This window comes from Vicia villosa, linkage group LG1, assembly GCF_029867415.1.
Source record: "Vicia villosa cultivar HV-30 ecotype Madison, WI linkage group LG1, Vvil1.0, whole genome shotgun sequence".
Taxonomy (NCBI): Eukaryota; Viridiplantae; Streptophyta; class Magnoliopsida; order Fabales; family Fabaceae; genus Vicia; species Vicia villosa.
Genome location: NC_081180.1, coordinates 89,311,056 through 89,332,396, shown reverse-complemented (window position 1 = coordinate 89,332,396; position 21,341 = coordinate 89,311,056). Strand labels below are relative to the sequence as shown.

Here is a 21,341-nt window from a genome sequence, read left to right as displayed (position 1 = left end):
TTGCTGATTATTATTGTTTATAATGTGATTTTTTTTACTCAGTTTTTTTCTCATGTTGTTCAAGTGATTATTTATTAATCTGTTTTTGCTATGTTTGTATCGTAGATTCGTAGGGTTAGGGTCTTATGTGTGGCTTTTCTTACTTGCATGCAGCTTTCATCAACTTTTCTGCTTTGTTTTTTTTTTCTTCTGAAAATTTTGTTAAAACTTTATTTTTTGCGTGTGTGCTAGGTTTTGTTCATGTTAGTTTTGTGATTTGGTTCCTTTTATGATAGATTTGGTTTTGTTTTTTGATTAATAACAACAGTTTTTTTGTAAAATAATAATTATGCTAATGCAAGGAGAAAATTTTAGATGTAAACCATGTAGATTGATGATTTGGTTGTCTAGAAATAATGTGTTGAACTGAATTTTTTTGAGTAAAATCGATTAGCTGATTACGAGATGAAAGTTTTTGATGAGTTTGATAACGCGATTATGGCTACATTATCTGGACTGGAGTGCGATTTTTTATGACATGGATTGACACAACCGTGAATGCGGTTTAGGATGTTGGTTATTAGTGTAGGTAGTTTGTTTTTGTTCAATAACAATTGTGGTGATGGTGAAAGTTAAAACTGTGATTTTCAACTTTTTTGAGTGGACCAGTTGTCTGAAATTATTTTGGAGTTTGAGGTTGTTGAATTCTGGTGTTTGAGATGGAATCGGAAGTTGGGGGTCGTAGTACCCCTAAGACGGAATCTGAAGGTGAAGCTTTGAACTCAAAGATAAAGAAGAGTGGAAATCTAAGCGGCAAAGATATGATATTCAGAGCTGACAGAATTGATTTGAAAACTTTGGATGCTGCGCTCGAAAGGCACTTGAGCAGGGCTTATTCCAGAAGCACCGAGGCTAAGAGGCCTAGAGAAGAGTGGGAGGTTGATTTGGCCAAATTGGATTTACGATATGTTGTTGCAAATGGAGCTTATGGCACTGTCTACCGGGGAACTTATGATGACCAAGATGTTGCTGGTATGTGTACTTTATGCTTTGCATTCTTATTCTGGTTGGTTGTCTTTGTGTTTTGTGTTGTTAAATAGCAGTTATAGCGGAGTTATACTACTATATATAGTGTAGCGGAATTTGGACAAACCATTATTATTCCACAATACATTATTTATTACAAAATATTGTCATATAGCGGCTATAACGGAGTTGTAGCACTATTGCATAGTGAAATTTTAAAAATCTGTTTTTTCCGCTATACGTGATTGACAACATTATTTTAAAAATAACAGAAATTAAAATATGTCAACATAGTCAGATAGTAGAAGATATTCTACTCTCTCAAGGTTTTGTTCTTTCAGCCTCAAATCCAGGTTTTGAAATGTGGCTGGTGTTGCGGTTCTGTTAAAACCATTGATACTGCATGGAACGATAAATAAATAACAGACAAATGCGGTCGGTGCAACCATAATTGCAGTGTCAAAGGCCTATGTAATCTTTACATCGCGTCTGTCGGCCGCAATTTAAAGCTACTATACAAACTATTTTACCTTATTCAGTTACACTATTTAATGCAAAATATTATCAAATAGCAGTTATAGTGGAGTTGTAGCACTATTACATAGCGAAATTTTAAAAATCTGTCTTTTTCCGTTATATGCGATTGACAATATTATTTTAAAAATAACAGAAATTAAAATATGTCAACGTAGTTATATTGTAGAAGATATTGTACTCTCTTAAGGTTTGTTCTTTCAGCCTCGAATCTCGGTTTTGAAACATGGCCGTTGTTGTGGTTCTGTTAAAGTCGTTGATACTGCATACAATGACAAATAGATGCTGCCGGTGTAACAATAATTGCAGTGTCAAAGGCCTACGTAATCTTTATATTGCGGAGCCGCAATTTAAACTGCAATACTAACTTTTTTACTATATTCAGTTACACAGCATTGGTGTCAATTTTGTTTAGAAATTGTCATGTTGAATTTTCTAGTGAAAGTGGTGGACTGTGGTGAGATGGTGCTGCCACTGTTGCTTTACGAGCATCATTTTGGCAGGAGGTTACTGTGGGAAAACTTGATCATTCAGTTCTGATGTCACAAAAGTACAAATTTTAACAATCAGCAATTTTCCGTGATTGACAACATTATGTGTTAAAAATATAACAGAAATTAAAGTATGCTATTCAATGTAGTTAGATAGTTGAAGGTATTGTATTCCCTCAAAGTCTGTTCATTCAGTCCCAACTAGATTTTGGCCGTTGTTGTGGTTATGGTAAAATCTTCGATATTGCATATAACAACAGATAAATGCGGCTGATGCAATCATGGTTGCGGTTTGGTAGGTCTACTTAATCTTTATATTGCATTTGTTGGCCGCAATTTAAACCTACGAGACAAGTTTTATTGCCTTATTCAGTTATGCTGTTTCCATAAAATAAATGCTCTAGTCATAGTCATAGTCTTGATTTTTTTATGTGTAGAAATTCTCATTGAATTGTCATGTTGATTTTTTTAGTGAAAGTGTTGGACTGGGGTGAGGATGGTGTTGCCAGTGTTAATGAAATTTCTGCTTTACGAGCAGCATTTCGGCAGGAGGTTACTGTTTGGCAAAAACTTGATCATTCAAATGTCACAAAAGTACTTACTTAATACCCTTAACACTCATGTATTTAAATTCATGATTACTACTTTACAAATTTGACATTCTTATTTTTCTCGTTTTTTCCTATATGTGGAACAATAGGAATTTTATTTTTTAACGTCGTAGTTGTGTAATTGTTCATATCATTCTTCCAACAGTTTGTTGGAGCTTCAATGGGCACTTCAAATCTTAAGATTCCTTCAGACGCTGGTGGTCAAAACCCCCTTCCTTCCAAGGCGTGTTGCGTTATTGTTGAGTTTGTTCATGGAGGGACATTAAAACAATTCTTGTTGAAAAATAGGCGGAAGAAACTTGCATACAAGGTTGTGGTTCAGTTGGCTTTGGATCTCGCTAGAGGGTGAGTCTCATTGCATTTACCTTTTACAATCCTTGGTATATAATTGTATTATCCCTCTCTCAAACACTATGTTTTTCCTTTTGCAGTCTTAGTTATCTACATTCGAAGAAAATTGTTCACCGCGATGTAAAAACTGAGAATATGTTGTTGGATGAAAATCAAAACTTGAAAATAGCTGATTTTGGAGTTGCTCGAGTTGAAGCGATAAACCCAAGTGAAATGACGGGTGAAACTGGAACCGTTGGATACATGGCGCCAGAGGTATTAATCATTCTTTGTAATATGCTCTCGATATTATGTAGTTAAATGTGACGTTTGATTATGGGCGTATTATATTCATGATTATTTATCACTCCCGTGAATGTGAAATCGGAACTCTATTTCAATAATTTGCTTTAATCTCAGCCTTAAACTATGTGTAGGTTATAAATGGTAAGCCATACAACAGAAGCTGCGACGTCTATAGCTTTGGCATTTGCTTGTGGGAAATTTATTGCTGTGACATGCCTTATCAAAACCTTAGCTTTGCTGACGCGTCATCTGCCGTTGCTAATAAGGTCAGTTCATTCAATGAATTATGAACTCTTTCTATCTACCCTCGTATTCTTTTCCTACGAGCATTTTGAAATGACCTTGTTTCTACATGGCATGATTTAGTCATTTATTCATTCCTATATAGACTCTTTCTGCTGTCATTACACGACTATTCATTCCTATATAGACTCTTTCTGCTGTCATTACACGACTATAAATATTTTAACTAATTTGAATTACATTTACTCTTAATTCATAAGAATGCTCCCTATTATGCCACCATATACATTCTGCACTTCAATCTATAATCAGATTTGTTTCCATTCCTGCGCAGAATTTACGACCTGACATTCCTCGATGTTGTCCAAGTGAGTTAGCAACTATAATGAAAAGATGCTGGGACAAACATCCAGAAAAGCGTCCACAAATGCAAGAGGTAGCAAGAATGCTGGAAGAACTTGATACAAGCAAAGGAGGTGGAATGATACCAGATGATCAGAGTCCTTTTTGTTTTTGCTTTAGGCCTGCTCGTGGTCCATAATTATACATACTCGATTTTTGATGAGTATTATTATGTACATTAGTAGTTACCGTCGACTATGTAAACATGGGAGATGTGTTGCAATTTTCAACTGTAATTTGTTGGCTTGTCAATTTACTTCTGAATTATATATTTTTTAATACAATGAACTATAGATATTGAACTAGTTATGAGTTGCTGGTGTTGTGAGTCATTGGTTCATGGGAGACTCAATTGGTTCATGACAAACATTTTTTTGTTGACCGTAGTTAAATTATAAGAAATAAAAAATAAATCATAAGAAAAGTAAATGCGGAAAACAATTGTTTAGTTTGTATAACTCTGATTTAACGTAGCATTAATATTTAGATATAATTTTCTTTTCATCATTTTTTTCAATTTTAATCCTAATATATTTGATATAAAAATTAAAATGCACGTTAAAGTAAATGATACATGAAAACTTTCATAGTATATAAAAGATTTCCAGAAAAATAAAAAATATAATTTTCTTACAAAAAAATTATTATTTTTGAAAAAAATTATTTTTTAATTTTAAAAATAATTTAATTTTTTGAATGAAAAACAAATTGATTTTAAAAGAGTTCAAAATAGAAAATTGGTTTATAATTGCAAATTGATTATAAACTAGTTTATAAATACAAACTGGTTCTAAACCAGTTTTAAATTAAATTGAAATTATTTTTTCACTTAATTGTATTTTTATTAAAATGATTCATGTAAACTGAATTGAATCATAAATATGTTTTGGTTCAATTCAGCTCATCAACCATGAACACCCTTATTGTAAAGTGAGCATAACATAATTCATTAGGACATCAAGATAAAATAGAACCAAAAGAAATAAGAGCTAGTAGCTATGTGACTATATAAGGTTAAAAAATAGGACAGAGTGATTAGTTAGAACAAAATAACTAAGTTTCTTTACTAGTGTGAAAATTGACCTTTAAAAAACAGTGTATGTTTCTTCTGAAATACTAGTAATACATTTTTATGTTCTTTGAGTGATGCTGGCAATGGTTTAGACCAATGAATATATATATATTGAATTTAGGGACTACATAACATAAGAGTATAGCCCAAGTTATGTACCAATGTTATGTACCAAGCCCAATTCAACGTGATGATGGAGTGTTTTTTTTTTCTTCTTGTACATGAACATTTGCTTTCATTTATATTTTAATTTTTTTTCTTAAAAATTAATAACAAATCCGTGCGTTCGCATGAGTTCTGGTACGGGACGCGCATTTGTTTCAAATGTATATTTTTACCTGTGAAAAAATAATAATTGAATGTATAGAAAAATGTTTGGTATCCGTGAAAAAATAATAATTGAATGTATAGAAAAATGTCTGGTACCTGTGAAAAAAATAATAATTGAATGCATAGAAAAAATTTCGGTACCTGTGAAAAAATAATAATTGAATGTTTAGAAAAAATGTCTGGTACCCGTAAAAAAATAATAATTGAATATTTAAAAAAATGTCTGGTACCCGTGAAAAAATAAGAATTGAATGTATAGAAAAATGTCCGGTACCCGTGAAAAAAATAATAATTGAATGTTTAGAAAAATGTCTAGTACCCGTAAAAAAATAATAATTGAATGTTTAAAAAAATGTCTGGTAGCCATAAAAAAATAATAATTGAATGTATAGAAAAATGTCCGGTACCCGTGAAAAAAATAATAATTTAATGTTTAAAAAAATATCTGGTACCCGTGAAAAAATAATAATTAAATATATAGAAAAATGTTCAGTACCCGTGAAAAAATAATAATTGAATATTTAGAAAAATGTCTGGTACCAGTGAAAAAATAATAATCTAAATATATAGAAAAATATCCGATACCCGTAAAAAAATAATAATTAAATGTATAAAAAAATGTCTGATACCCATAAAGCTGAAATAAATTGGATAATTGTTGAGTCCTATCTGCTAATATTTTTAAAAATCTAAAAATACAAAAAAAAAATTAAAAATAAACAACTTTTTAGTTGGTTTATAAAAACTAGATTATAGTTTTGTTCTTAACTTCTTAAATAAAAGATAAATAATTTAGGTATATTATATTTATATTTTTTTTTGAAAATGAAGAATTTTTCTTAAAAATATTATAGAAACTTAGTTAAATATAGAGATCTCATCAAAACTTATTTTTTATATAAATGTCTTCTCTCTCTCTCTCTCCCAAAAATTAGCAAAATAAAAATTAGTTTTTATGGTAATTTGTTATATCTAAATAGTAAAAAGCAGGTATACCAAGGGAAGAAAAAGTAGCATTTTTCAAGAAATGATTTTTTTATTCTAAAAAAATAGCAGCAATCATTGCAAGATTGGAAGTGTTGGAAGAGAGCTGAAGCTGGTAGTAGAATACTCCACGTGGCAGCACAAATTAGAAGCAGGGGCAATTACGTACTTTCTAGACCAGCTTATTTTCTTATATTGTAGATATAAAAAAATGCATTTCCAAGGCCAATTTTTCAAAATCGTCAATTTTTTTAGTTTTTACTGGTTTATACCGATTCAACTTTATCAACTACACATAATGGAAAAACTTGCAACTTGACAATGTCTTAGTGATCATATGAGCAACATTATCTTCTGTTGCAACCTTCAGCATTTGGACTTTTTCACGCTTGATTATCTTTATGACGAAATGCAGCCTCACATCGATGTGTTTGGTTCGTTCATGTTAGGCTTAATTCTTCGACAGGTGTATCGCATTTTGGCTATCACATTTAATAGTGATTGCTTGACCTTGAAGTTTCAGCTCCATAGCAAAACCTTCAAGCCACAATGCTTCTTTCACAACTTCAGATTTCAACTTGGAAATTTACTTGTTATTTTGTTGCTTTATGTGTGCCATTAACTTGTCGAATCTTCTGTTCCATTCACGAGGAGATTGCTTCAGGCTGTATAACGACCTATTCAGATTGCACACATAATCTTCCCTTCCATTTTATGCATACCCTTCAGGTTGTCTCATCGGGATTATTTCATCTAGATCACCATACACGAAAGCGCTCTTCACATTTATCTGTTCAAGTTCTAGGTCAAACTTTGCCACCTTGACTAACAACATTCTAATGGATCCATGCTTCACAACAGGTGAGAACACATAATTAACGTTGACTCCTTATTTCAGAAAGGAACCCCCTAGCAACCAAACTTGCCTTATATACCTTTGACATCACTCCTTCGATTCATTCCTTAACCTTGAAAATCCACTTACAACTGCTAACCTGGCCCTTACAAATTTATCGATCAACTTTCAAGTGTTATTATCATGAAGAGATTTAATCAAATCTCTTCATCCATGGCTTTCACCCATTCATTCTTATTTTGACTCCTCACAACTTCCTTGTAGTATCTAGGTTTTTCATCAAGGACCTCACTTGCAAAGATTAAGGAAAAAGCTATGAGATCTGTATAACCAAGTCTTTGAGGTGGTCATTATCAGTCTCCTCATCTTCATCAGCAACTTGGTTATGCAATTCACCATCTCTATGCTCCACCTCAACATGAATCTCTTCTTATTCCAGCTCTTTTTTAGAGATCTCAACATTTCGACCAGCATCATCATTTTTATTGAACGCCATTTCTGCTTCATTGAAAACTACATCTCGACTTGTGATACACTTTCACTGACCTGACTCTAGGCACCACAACATATATGCTTTGACTCTTTCATGGTATCCCATGAACACGCATCTCAAAGCTCTAGGTTTGACCTTATCTTGCCTAATGTGAGCATAGGCTACACAGCCAAATACTCTAAGTCTATCGAGATTAGGTGGATGTCCCAACAATACTTCTTCAGGTGTCTTCATCCTCAAGGCAGTCAAGGGAAATCTATTGATCAGATATGTTGTTGTCGAAACAACCTCAACACCTTCTTCAATCCAGCACAAACCAACATGCAACTAACTCTTTTCAAAATGGTTCTATTAAAACCTTTATGCTAGACCATTTTGCTGGGGAGTACTTGATCGGAAAAATAGCAAGTGTACTATTTTGCCTCTTGTAATAGTAGGGAAAATTCCCCAAATATCGATCTCAGGGATTGTGCAGGAATAATGAGTTCAATTCAAGGTTCAATTAAACAAAAACTTCAATTGGGTTTTGTGTGGTGATTGTCACTTAGCGAAAAGTAAAATAAGCAGTAAATGAAATTGACTTTTTAACAAATATGAGTAACATGCTAGGGATAGTGGATGATTGACAATGTAACAACTCTGAAATCTCTATTGCAACAACTTATTTTCAATAATCAATTACCGGTTCTTAAGGTTGTTTGATCCTAAGTCCTTAGTGAAAAAACCTTTGATCCTTCATCCTAAACCCTAAGTCCTTAGAGATTTACAATGAAATCAAGCAATTAAATTATCAAGAATATCCGGTTACTATAAGGTAATCCTAGTCCTAGGTAATATCAATTATAACATATTCTCATGAAAGCATTATCAATGGTTGTCCAACCTAAACGATAATCATACATCAATTCCGATTTGTCCGAAAGGAAAAGCTTTAAAAACATCAAGAGAATAAATTAATAATGAAAAACATGATTGTTATTGCAATTGCAAACTCAGAGTCATTACAAAGTGAAATCAGATCCACCCCCTAGCATTGGGGGGTTTAGCTACTCATAGTATTCAAAGAAAACATAATAACGAATAAAGACATTACAAGAAATTGGAGGAGATTGAATCTTCAATTGCTTCCGTTCATGAAGATCTTCTTCTCTCCCAAACCCTTGCTTTCTCCAATCTTCTCTTGTATTCTTTTCTCTAATGTGTCAAAAGTCCCTTCTCTCTTGCCCTAAAGTTGTTTTTATATTCTCTCTTCCATTCAGGTTGAAACCAAATACCAAAAATACCCTTAATGATCCCATTTGAGTGAGGAAACATAGAAACAAATATTCAGCACGCGCTCATCAACACGGGCCGTGTTGCTGCACACGGGCGCCCGTGTTGTTCTTCTGTTCCTTGGCTCAAAAGACACACTTCCAGGCACTTTCTCACACGGGCCGTGTCTGTGAACACGGGTGCCCGTGTAGATCCTCTGTTTTCTGCTCATCCAATCCTTTCCTGATGCTTTCAACACGGGCCGTGTTGCTGTACACGGGTGCCCGTGTTGACCTCCTGATTTTTCACCAAATCCCATCATTCAGCCTTCAGGAGTCCCTCAAGTCCTGTCATTAGCTCCTCCGATCACACGCATCAACCTATAACACTAACACTACCAAACAAAGGCATAAAGAAGATCTTTTGACATAAACTTTAAACCAACTGCAATGCAATACTATAAATTAGTAAATATGATAAACTTAACTTAAAAAGCAATAAAACAACCGAATGTGTTACCGAGATGATAAATTTATGCCGGATGAAAGACAAAACTTAATAGAAATAGTGACCGATCACAACCCCAAACTTATCTCATTGCTTGTCCTCAAGTAATGTATTGAGACTAAACAGAGGTCACCCACAAATTTCTCTTCTCCATAATACAACTTGTGTTTTTCGCAACTTGGATTTTTCCTTCCCGATCAAGCTTCTGGTTTCCTGAATTGAACTATCTACCACACTTTCACATCAGAGGGCTTCTTTACCTGCAAGCTTTTTCACACTCTCACCAAATCTCTCGGGGTTAAAGTGTTTGCACTCACAGTACCAAAGTATGCAATATCAACTCTTAATTTTGAATGTATTCTATCTTCACTACACACACAGATTCCACACACTTTATGAGGTCTTTTGGGCTGTAACGGGGATTAGGTACGGTAGGATAGACAAATAAATGGATAACAAAGGGTTTGGATTCGGCATTCATGTTATTTTTCTCATTTTTGTGCCTCAATAATAATCTGGTGGTTTATTCAACTTTGATTCTTTACTCAAAATTTTTTTATGAGCATGTTAGAGTCTTTAGTCACGGCAAGTGCTTTTCTCTTCTTTTTATTTTATTTTATTTTATTATTATTTTTTTACGCACTTGCTCTCTTTCTATGAATTGTCACCCTAAACTTAGCTTTTTGCACACTTTATAATTTACAACAATCATGCCGAACAAGGGTAGGAAGTGTATAGTTATGGATAAACAGGGGTCTAATTCAAACAAAAAAAGCTAAGGCTCAACGGGGTTCACAACGGATAAACATAAGGTAAAGGATGGAGAGAAAGGCTAAGGGTGAAACAAACGACATGCCTCAGTGTGTGTCCTCATGTTGTGCTGTGTCAAAAGAACATACGCAAAATCAGAGTGATAAGGTCATACCTGACTGAACTCTCATGATGATATTTTGGTGTTTGGCCTTTGTACTCTCACCATGTTGGTTATACTTATAAGCTTCGAAGCCTCCTCGTGTCATGTGGTTTCTTTTCCGACTCAGGTATACCATACAACCATTTCGGTCCAGTGTTACAAAATCGCGTCCAACCTTTAATTTTATCATTTCAGGGCTGCATCAACTTCCGGAGTGCCTCGGGAGATTAAGTATGGGGAGTATCTTTCATCCACTATAGCAATCTCGCATTCATCCCACAACTATTGTCATTCTGTAACACAATGGTACACCAAAGACAAAAAGTAATGCTAAAAACAAAATAAAAACAAAAACAAGAGCAATGCAAGAAAACCCCCCCACACCTGAACTAAACATTGACCTCAATGTTTTAGCCCAACTGCGGAAAGGACTCACATAGGGTACGTCAACTCCAGCTATTGCTTTTAAGCTTTCACTAGAGAAATCCCCTTTTTATTACCTGAAATAAAACAAACAAAAAGACAAATTAATTATTAAAAGTGTGGGTTGCCTCCCACAAAGCGCTTCGTTTAACGTCGCATGGCTCGACGGTCCAATACCCTTTATTAAGGAGGGTACTTCCTCCTCCAAACTTGGTTGCTTGTCACTTCCGCAACCACAAACTTATGAAGCCGAGAAGTAGGGATCACTTTTCTCTTCAAGTTACTACCCACTTTCATCTTTTCACCTTTACTTTCCACTGTTTTCTTCTTCTTGATTTCTTGAATTGCCGCGGGAATTTTTATAGGTGTATGAGCTGAGGACACCTTAGAGATGATACTTGAAATTTTTTCAGGATGATGTGGACTTTTGTTGGCTCCCTCACTTCTGATCATACCAACTTTAGATTGATTATTCCCACCAGCAGCTTGTTTTTTGACTTCTAACACCTTCAGTGTTACCTCCTCATCAAATGATTTAACTACGAGTTCCCCTTTTTCAATATCCAAATTGCAGCGACTAGTAAGCAGAAATGGTTGCCCAAGAAGGATTGGAGTCTCTTCATCCTCAGGAATGTCCAGGATGTGGAAATCAACTGGGAAGACAAACTTATCAATCTCTACCAATACATCTTCAGCTATCCCATATGTCTGCTTAATGGTATGATCAACGAATTTCAACTTTGTCTCACTCTCGCTTATCTTTCCAATGTCAAGCTTTTTGAAAATAGACAATGGCATTAAACTTACACTAGAACCATAATCAATTAACACCTTCTTGAACGATCTGTCATTGATAGTGCAAGGAATTGCCACTGCTCCAGGGTCTTTCTTCTTGATTGGGATCCTCCTTTCTGGTGAGACTCTACCACACTTTTCAGTTACCACTTCAGGTTCCCCTCCTACAGGTCTCTTTTTAGAAATCACTTCTTTCATGAATTTCTTGTACAAAGGCATATTCTCCAGTGCTTCAAAGAAGGGTAAGTTAATCTCTAACTTTTTGAACATTGCAGCAAACTTCTCAAAATCCTTCTCTTTCGAATCCTTCTTGGCTACTCTAGAGGGGAATGGTAATTTAATCACCGGTTTAGCCTCCTTTTTATTTTTCTCTTCAAGTGGCTTAACCGGTAGTACCACTACTTCAGGTTCTTTCACATTCTCTCTTATTTCAAGATCTACCTCTATTACTAAGATGTCATCTATTTCCTTTTTTTCTTCAGACTCTGGTATTTTATGACTTCTTGTTATGACAACATTGATATTCTCTTGGTTTTTTGGATTTTTCACAGTTGAGCTCGGAAGGGTACCTTGTGCCTGTAGGGTGAGATGTTATGCTATCTGACCCACTTGAACTTCCAGATTTTTGATTGAAGCTGTGGTGTTCCTATGGTTGTTTCTCGTCTCTTCTTGAAACAGAGAACATTATTCGGCCAGTCTCTCAATAGCTACTTCCCATTCTGCCTTCTGAGGCACTTGTTGTTGCTGATCTTTCCAAGAGAAGTTTGGATGATTCTTCCACCCCAGATTATAGGTGTTAGAATAAGGATTATTCTGCTTCAAGAACTTGATCTCTTCAATTTGTTGAGGAGTTGCAAAACAATACACAGTTTGGTGAGGGCCGCTGCAAATCTCACAGTTGACAGTCTGAGCCGGTTGAACTTGAGCGACAGTTTGAGTCTCAACAGTCATCTTCTTTAGTCTTCTCTCAACTTCAGCTGCAATTTGGTCTTCCATTTTTATAACTTGATTAGCCAACTTCAAATCAATTATCCCTTCAGGATGGCTTACACTATGGTCATATAATTCCAAATGCTCATTCGCAGCAATAGCTTCAATGATTTTCTTGATACTAGTGGCTGTTGAGAAATTAGTTGAGCCACCGGCTGCCGTATCGATCAACTGCTTTGTCTTTATTTTAAGCCCATTAACAAATACTTGCATCTGTTCAGTATGATCCATGTTATGAGTTGGGCATGCAACGAGGATCCTCTTGAATCTTTTGTAGGCCTCTCCCAACGGTTCAGCCTCTTTCTGCTTAAAGTTCAGAATTTCATACCTTTTTCTTAGAAAGACTGACGCTGGAAAATACTCATTCAGGAAGGCCTTTTACATCTCTTCCCACGATGTGATACTTCCCGCTGGGAGGGAATAGAACCACTCTTCTGCCTCTTCGGCTAAAGTGAAAGAAACATCCTTAGCTTCTTGGCTTCTTCAGTATGACCATCAATTTTCAGAGTGGTGCTCATGGTAAAAAATCTTTGCAAGTGCTTGTTTGCATCTTCATTAACCTTTCCGGTGAAAGGCTTTCTTTCGAGCTGAGTGATGGTGCTTGGATGCAATTGAAAATTAGGAACATTCACCGGTTGGTTGACAATTGTTAGTCTCCCACCCGGTGTGTTCGCAACACCATAGTCTCCGAGAAGTCTCTCAGGTGGAGGTGGATTCTCGCCCATAACTTCCTCTTCACTTTCAGAATCTGAATGAACTGTCACAACTTCTTCTTCAGATTCCAGTTTCTCTTGACGAGCTTGACTACGCCTTGCGTGCAAGGTTCTTTCAATTTCTGCGTCAAAAAGAAATTCAGCTGAGGCCTTACCTCGCATGCACAACTTAGACAAATATTAGAATTAGAAAAAAATAAAAATAAAAAGTGCAGAAAATAAAATTTTAGTCGCAGAGCAATAAAATTCTAATTGAACTCAACTTAAACTCAATATTATGGCAGTCCCCGGCAACGGCGCCAAAAACTTGATCGGAAAAATAGCAAGTGTACTATTTTGCCTCTTGTAATAGTAGGGAAAATTCCCCGAATATCGATCTCAGGGACTGCGCAGGAATAATGAGTTCAATTCAAGGTTCAATTAAACAAAAACTTCAATTGGGTTTTGTGTGGTGATTGTCACTTAGCGAAAAGTAAAATAAGCAGTAAATGAAATTGACTTTTTAACAAATATGAGTAACATGCTAGGGATAGTGGATGATTGACAATGTAACAACTCTGAAATCTCTATTGCAACAACTTATTTTCATTAATCAATTACCGGTTCTTAAGGTTGTTTGATCCTAAGTCCTTAGTGAAAAAACCTTTGATCCTTCATCCTAAACCCTAAGTCCTTAGAGATTTACAATGAAATCAAGCAATTAAATTATCAAGAATATCCAGTTACTATAAGGTAATCCTAGTCCTAGGTAATATCAATTATAGCATATTCTCATGAAAGCATTATCAATGGTTGTCCAACCTAAACGATAATCATACATCAATTCCGATTTGTCCGAAAGGAAAAGCTTTAAAAACACCAAGAGAATAAATTAATAATGAAAAACATGATTGTTATTGCAATTGCAAACTCAGAGTCATTACAAAGTGAAATCAGAGCCACCCCCTAGCATTGGGGGGTTTAGCTACTCATAGTTTTCCAAGAAAACATAATAACGAATAAAGACATTACAAGAAATTGGAGGAGATTGAATCTTCAATTGCTTCCGTTCATGAAGATCTTCTTCTCTCCCAAACCCTTGCTTTCTCCAATCTTCTCTTGTATTCTTTTCTCTAATGTGTCAAAAGTCTCTTCTCTCTTGCCCTAAAGTTGTTTTTATATTCTCTCTTCCATTCAGGTTGAAACCAAATACCAAAAATACCCTTAATGATCCCATTTGAGTGAGGAAACATAGAAACAAATATTCAGCACGCGCTCATCAACACGGGCCGTGTTGCTACACACGGGCGCCCGTGTTGTTCTTCTGTTCCTTGGCTCAAAAGACACACTTCCAGGCACTTTCTCACACGGGCCGTGTCTGTGAACACGGGTGCCCGTGTAGATCCTCTGTTTTCTGCTCATCCAATCCTTTCCTGATGCTTTCAACACGGGCCGTGTTGCTGTACACGGGTGCCCGTGTTGACCTCCTGATTTTTCACCAAATCCCATCATTCAGCCTTCAGGAGTCCCTCAAGTCCTGTCATTAGCTCCTCCAATCACACGCATCAACCTATAACACTAACACTACCAAACAAAGGCATAAAGAAGATCTTTTGACATAAACTTTAAACCAACTGCAATGCAATACTATAAATTAGTAAATATGATAAACTTAACTTAAAAAGCAATAAAACAACCGAATATGTTACCGAGATGATAAATTTGTGCCGGATGAAAGACAAAACTTAATAGAAATGGTGACCGATCAGTACTTGCAATAGTTCTGTGCCTTGCAATACCAGACACATCACAATAGTTGTCGAACGCCTCATTGTAAAATTTAAGACCATTGTTTGTTCTCAACCTCTTGACTTTCTTGTCAGTTTAGTTTTCGACCAGAGTCTTTCAACTTTTTAAATTTTCAAAAGTTTCATCCTTAGCTTTCAGAATGAATAACCATAACTTTCTAGCATAATTTGAGAAGTTCAAGTACCTACACCATAACTTTCCATGGAGTTCCTTGGCTTCAGTAACATTTCTTTGCATGTTTGTGACCAAAGATATTTCTCATCAAGATCTGAAACACTTTATACACTGAGCTAATGCTGCCAAATCGAACAGCTTCAGTATTAGAGTCCTTAGCAACAAGTCTAGCTATAGTCCCCAAAGGCAGTGTTAAGAACATCAATAAAATCATTCCCTGCCTCAACATATAAAACTTTGTTTCTCTATTTGTCCATCATAACTGTCAAGGTGACTTTGCCAACTTGTTCAACTGGTTCAGTTGAACTGCCAGTGCCAGCTGTCATACCCCAAAATTTGCCCACACTTTTCAAAAATTCAAAACTATTTCAAAAATTGGGTTTTATAAAAATCTTGGGCTTATTTACACTGACATCCTGAATTTTATAAATATTTGATTTAAGGTCTATTTTAAAATATAGTAGTTTACTCTTAAAATTGCTTATATTTTAGTAAATAGAAAAATGCTGGCGGATGCTTCATAGACTTTCAATTGGTATGTTATTTCAAATAATTAACATATCACAATTGGTAAGAAGGAAATGCTTGCATATAGAAGGTCACGGGTACATTAACTATTTTTAATCTTTTTTGCATCTTTTTTTGCACCTGGACACAAGTACGTCCAAGTTCTCAATCTTGGTGATCAAGGAAGGTCCATGGTCCTTTGAACCTAATTCTAGTCTATAAATAGGACACTCTTCACCCTCTCTTATCATCAACAATTTTCTAATCCTAATCAACCATTCTCATTCTCTCTCAACCAACAATTTTATCAACAATAATCAACAATTCACCATAATTTCAATTTACACTTCTCCATTTTTTTAACTTTTTCATACTCTCCTTCAAAACTTCTGTTTTTTTCAAAACTTAAATTACATGTTTTTTTTTTAAAAGTTATTTATTTTTTTTGCGTATACATTGCACACCAACCCTTTGCTAATTTCTTTTTTCTTTTAATCTAACCATATATTAGTCCTTCTAATATACTAATTTTTATGTTTTACTACCGTCAATAATTCTTACTGGTTTTTTTTTATCTTCTAAGTTTTATTGAACTTTTTTTATGTATATCCATTTGTATATCCATTAACTCTAATTAATCTTGTTTGTTACTAACCAAAACCAAAACATTAACAATACTTTTCACATTCGAATTCAACAACAATTGAAATCTGTAAATTTTGCTTTGCTGTTACAAAAAAAATTGGAATATGTAAATACAATAAGAACCATTAGTCATACAAATCAATGATTATTATGATGGTGCTCTAACTTTCTCTTGCAGATACAGAAACAATGCGAATTGAAAGAAGAAGCTGCACAAAAAATCAGCTTCACCATCGTCTCCGAAGCTCCCTCCGATCCGGTATCCTCTCATCATCACCGATTCAGCCCCATGGTTCATTATCAACGTTCAGCACTAAGCCAACAGCATAATTATCACCGAATTAACACCGTCAATACAACTCCAACGCAGCAGCCTTCATAGCCATCTCGGATCCAAGCCGAACCTATCACATATGCGCATCCAACATCTTCACAATAATAACAACCTGCAAATATTTATATCATATTCATCAATTAACATATCATATTTCTTTCTTTTGCAGAGGAGACTAAAAATCAAGTTCATCAACTCGGGATCCAAACACCGACGCTAACTCTCTCCGTCTCGGATCCTCTTTCGATCAAGGCTCCAATTGCACAATGTTAGGAAGCAAAAGCTAAACCCTAACAAGACTAGAGAAAGTAAAACTATCTAAAAGAAACAAGGATAAAAATAAGTTTTGATTTCATTGATTGATCTTCAATTTCTCAATAAGAGTACATATATAGGGATAACAATAGTGGGTAGTAAAATAAAGGCCCAAAAATTAAAAGAGCCCAATTCACTAACACTTAAAGTAAAGACTAACTAATATTAAATCTTAAATTAACTTAATATTTAATCAATAATAATTCTCTATCCTAACATTGCCATCGGGTTCACTTGAACCTTGTCCTCAAGGTTCTAAAATAACACTTGATAGAAATATATAATTCATTTTGAAAGAGATGGTCCAAATGATTTTTTTTTCTCTCCATCTTTATGTAACCGAAGCCATGTGATATCCACTTGGTAAAAAGCAAGAATAAGGAAATATTAGGATAAGTGGTGTGTATGAGATACGCCTTTGGTGATGGTCCTGTATCAATCATGTCATCTACCATAACTGCTACCTTTCCCTTTACATCACCTATCAAATTCATCACCTCAGCAACCTTATGCCCATGACGTCTTTTATCAACAATAGCTAAAAGAGCATCAGATAACTTTTTGGCAAAAGCACGTGCTCTAGCTACACCACCAACATCGCGCGAGACAACTACCAAATCATCTGAACAAATAGTCTTGCTAGCAAGGTAACCGAGTATAACAGGCTGTCCATACACATGATCAACTGGAATATAGAAGTAGCCCATAGACTGCCCAGAATGGAGGTCACATGCAAGAACACAATTTGCACCTGCTTCTGTAATTAAATTTTCTACAAGCTTAACAGCAATTGATTCACGCCATTGAGTCTTTCTATCAGCTCTAGCATATCCAAAATAAGGAATGACTGCAGTAATATTTTTAGCTGAAGCTCTTCTACAGGCATCAATCATTACTAGAAGCTCCATAAGATTCTCATTCGCAGGGGGACATGTGGGTTGCACCAGGAACACGTCACACCCTATGACACTCTCTTGCAGTTGGGCATATATTTCACCATCAGCAAAACGCTTTATCTTAACTTTTCCAAAATCCAGGTCCATATAGCATGCAATTTCCTCTTCGACAGTACTTGCAACTGCATCGAAACCTACATATGCAAAGAAGGCTGTTGCAGAACCAGCAAGCATCCCATCAACCCCAAATGGAAAATATCCTGTAGGAAGTTCATATCCAGCCTCAGGCTCAGCATAATGCTTGGCCATGGTTCTGTAGCTAATAACCTCGCCACATGTAAATGTGTATTTTCCTTTGTATTTGCTAACAAACTCCTTTGTTTGTCTTGATCTCGTTGAATAGAGGTTAACAAGCTTGTTGCTTCCCGGAGCGCAGCTAGTTGCAAGCTTCTGACCAAAAGCGCGGCATGGCAGCGATATATCCACCTTTGAGGCAGCAAGGACTGTAAGAGGAATTTCGCCCTTCACAAAGAATTGACTTAGAGAACCCTTGGATAATAACGTTGAAACTTGACTAGGATAAACTTCAGCCCAATAGATTGATCCCGTTGTAGGAGCCAACTTAGTGAAGATTGCAGCTTTCTGTCGAAATGCAGAAAAATTAGTGTATTCACAAATATTGTGGCTAACTTTTCCTTCCATCTCTATCTGTGAAGTGTAAACAACAATTCCAGAACAATCAAGAAGAGGACCGGTTTGTACAATAGAGTTCTCTGTATTTCTTCCCAAGAATATTTTGAGTACCCCAGTAGGTAAAAATGAGTAAGTAAATCCAACCAAAGAACCAATAGATATCCATTCATGGTCAAGCTTAATTTTAGAATTTGCATAAGCATCCCTATAAACAGTTAAACACTCCATTTTTGATGACCGAGAAAAGAAGAAACGAATTCCACATCCAACATCTAAACACCTTCTGGGTGTGTATGAGTTAAAGATCCAGTAATTTCTAACTTCCACATAAACCCTTTGGTGATAATCCATAACCAATGCCTCAGCCACACACTTCCCGTCACGGCAGAAACTTCGGACACATATGGGATTAACGTTTCCCAAATAATTCTCATTCAGAGGATGATGTAGAGGATCACCATAGACCTCACTAGTACTTGTTAGTAAACCAAGAATGTTCAACGTTTCCACCATGTTGTTCTTAAAAGTCTTAACGGGTGTCAAAGGCATTTTAACAAACAACTTGTGACCAAAAGCAGAAATGTTTACCTTAGAATGAAGTGGTGAAGGCATGATGAAATTGTTCAGAACAAAAAAAAAGATCAGGTGGTTTTGAGGGTGGCGGAGGTATCGGAGGTTGATCAGAAAGCGTCGCCAGAGGTAGCTCCAGTGCTGACTGTGTTTCGTCATCGTGGCACAAAAGTGGAGGAGGCACGTTAGGTTCGAGATTCCAAGTAGCATTGCTTTTGACGTCAGAATTAGGTTTTGGTAGAATCTCCATAAAACCCCAATCATTGACATGAGTCTCAATCATGAAAGCTGTGAGAGAGACATCAGTTGTGATGCTGGAAAGATTTGAAGATATCTCATGAGAAGGAAAATGAAGGTTCTTCGTCTTTAAGATGGGTGAAGGGTAGAATTAAATTTCAGTGTCGTCAGTGGAAGAGACAAAATCATCAAGTATGAGAGACTTATCTTCAGAATCCAACAATTCACAAGCTTCTTCAATTTCTTCGGTTTCCCCTTTTGTTTCTTGTGTCGCTGAAATTTGAACCAAGGTTTCACCTTTAGAAGACTTTCTGCACAGATCTGATGCTTCGTCTACATCCTCCATTGATTCATATGTTGGTTCCTCTTCTTCATCCTCAAGCGGTAAAATGGGTCTCCACTCCGGCTTGAAACGCCATAATAGTGCTGTTGTAAATGTATCCCAACTGTATATGCGATGAACACGAGACCACCATATCCACCATGTGAAAGCAGAGCCTCTCAATGCTCCAACAGCTTTTAAAACCTTCAATGATTTAGGTGTTTCATGCTCCTTGAAAAATTTCTCCAAACATAGAATCCACCAATAGGCATCTTCTTCCCCATCAAACAATAATATTGTCATGACTTTAAGCGGAAGTGAGATCGAAAATGAAAGCACCAATTGTTAGGAAGCAAAAGCTAAACCCTAACAAGACTAGAGAAAATAAAACTATCTAAAAGAAACAAGGATAAAAATAAGTTTTGATTTCATTGATTGATCTTCAATTTCTCAATAAGAGTACATATATAGGGATAACAATAGTGGGTAGTAAAATAAAGGCCCAAACATTAAAAGAGCCCAATTCACTAACACTTAAAGTAAAGACTAACTAATATTAAATCTTAAATTAACTTAATATTTAATCAATAATAATTCTCTATCCTAACACACAACCTTCCCACAACAACATCACCGATCCGCTCCCAAAAATCACGAGCTAAACGACTTCGCAGTATAATCGTCACGATTCGACATCATAGCAACTTTGAATCATCGCTATCGTAGCTCACATTCGACCCTTCACAAACGGACATGCAATTTAACAAGCAACTTTCAACGAATCGCAACCGCCAGACTTTTCATCAAGTAAATTTTCATCGCTACTCTGGTTTGTTTACTCAGCTTTATCCTCCTATTTTCTTACTGCTCCGAATTTGTATCTTGCTCTGCTTTAACGCTGGATTATTGATGTATGATTTAATTGATTGGGTACTTTGTTTAAGCGAATAATTAAGAGAGTATTGTGGTATGTTGTCCTTTTGTTTGCATGATATTTGAGATTAACAGAGATAAGTGAGGGATGGAGGGCAAGAGTTAGAATATCTGTGCGATACGTGAGGAAGAACAAGGGAGACCATGTGGTTCAAATTGGGAGGCGGATTCAAGCTTTTCATTTAGGGTTTGTTTTGGTTTCCATGTTCATTTGGGCTTAAGTGATTAGTTTATGATTTACACTCTGCAGCGTCCAGCTTTCACATTGCACCCTTTTTTGCTACTTTTTGTTTTTAGTTTTGTTTATAATCTTATTTCTTTAATTTAATAGTTTTTCTATTTTATTTTGCACTTATATTAATTAGATTTTCTCCTTTTATTCAAAAAGATCCAAAAAAAATATATATTTTCACGTAGATTTTTGTTTAGGATTTTATACAAAATAATAATTAATTTTCATTTATATATCAAAATCTCCAAAAACATTTCTCTCTTCTTTATTTAGAATTCAATATTGAATAAGTTTCTCTTGTTATTTTTTTAATTAATGTTTGTTCATATCTTTTGTGATTTACTAACATCTATCTATTGTTTATGTGAGGTACCACTTGAGACCAAGACTCTTGCATCTTTCGGACATTTATTATTTATATTTTTTATATATTATTTTTAATTTGG

The 21,341-nt window shown here is 35.4% G+C and overlaps 2 protein-coding genes across 3 annotated transcripts; one reads left to right on the top strand and one right to left on the bottom strand.

Moving 5' to 3' along the window:
• The first annotated feature begins 34 nt into the window (after positions 1 to 34).
• On the top strand, positions 35 to 4,235 carry LOC131611859 (serine/threonine-protein kinase STY13-like). 2 transcript variants are annotated; one of them, XM_058883708.1, is made up of 7 exons: positions 965 to 1,011; positions 1,925 to 2,325; positions 2,503 to 2,624; positions 2,787 to 2,986; positions 3,073 to 3,247; positions 3,409 to 3,543; positions 3,855 to 4,235. In XM_058883708.1, exons 2-7 carry the CDS (start codon positions 2,295 to 2,297, stop codon positions 4,059 to 4,061), a joined length of 870 nt encoding a protein of 289 aa, XP_058739691.1. In that variant the 5' UTR covers positions 965 to 1,011; positions 1,925 to 2,294; the 3' UTR covers positions 4,062 to 4,235. The 2 variants fall into 2 exon arrangements, with proteins under 2 accessions (XP_058739687.1, XP_058739691.1); XM_058883704.1 differs by lacking the exon at positions 1,925 to 2,325 and having other exon boundaries at positions 35 to 1,011; positions 3,855 to 4,233.
• Positions 4,236 to 16,269: 12,034 nt separating this feature from the next.
• LOC131643485 (uncharacterized) lies at positions 16,270 to 19,441 on the bottom strand. Its single transcript, XM_058913713.1, has one exon. The coding sequence runs from the start codon at positions 19,439 to 19,441 to the stop codon at positions 17,243 to 17,245; it is 2,199 nt and encodes a 732-aa protein (XP_058769696.1). The 3' UTR covers positions 16,270 to 17,242.
• Positions 19,442 to 21,341: the final 1,900 nt, after the last annotated feature.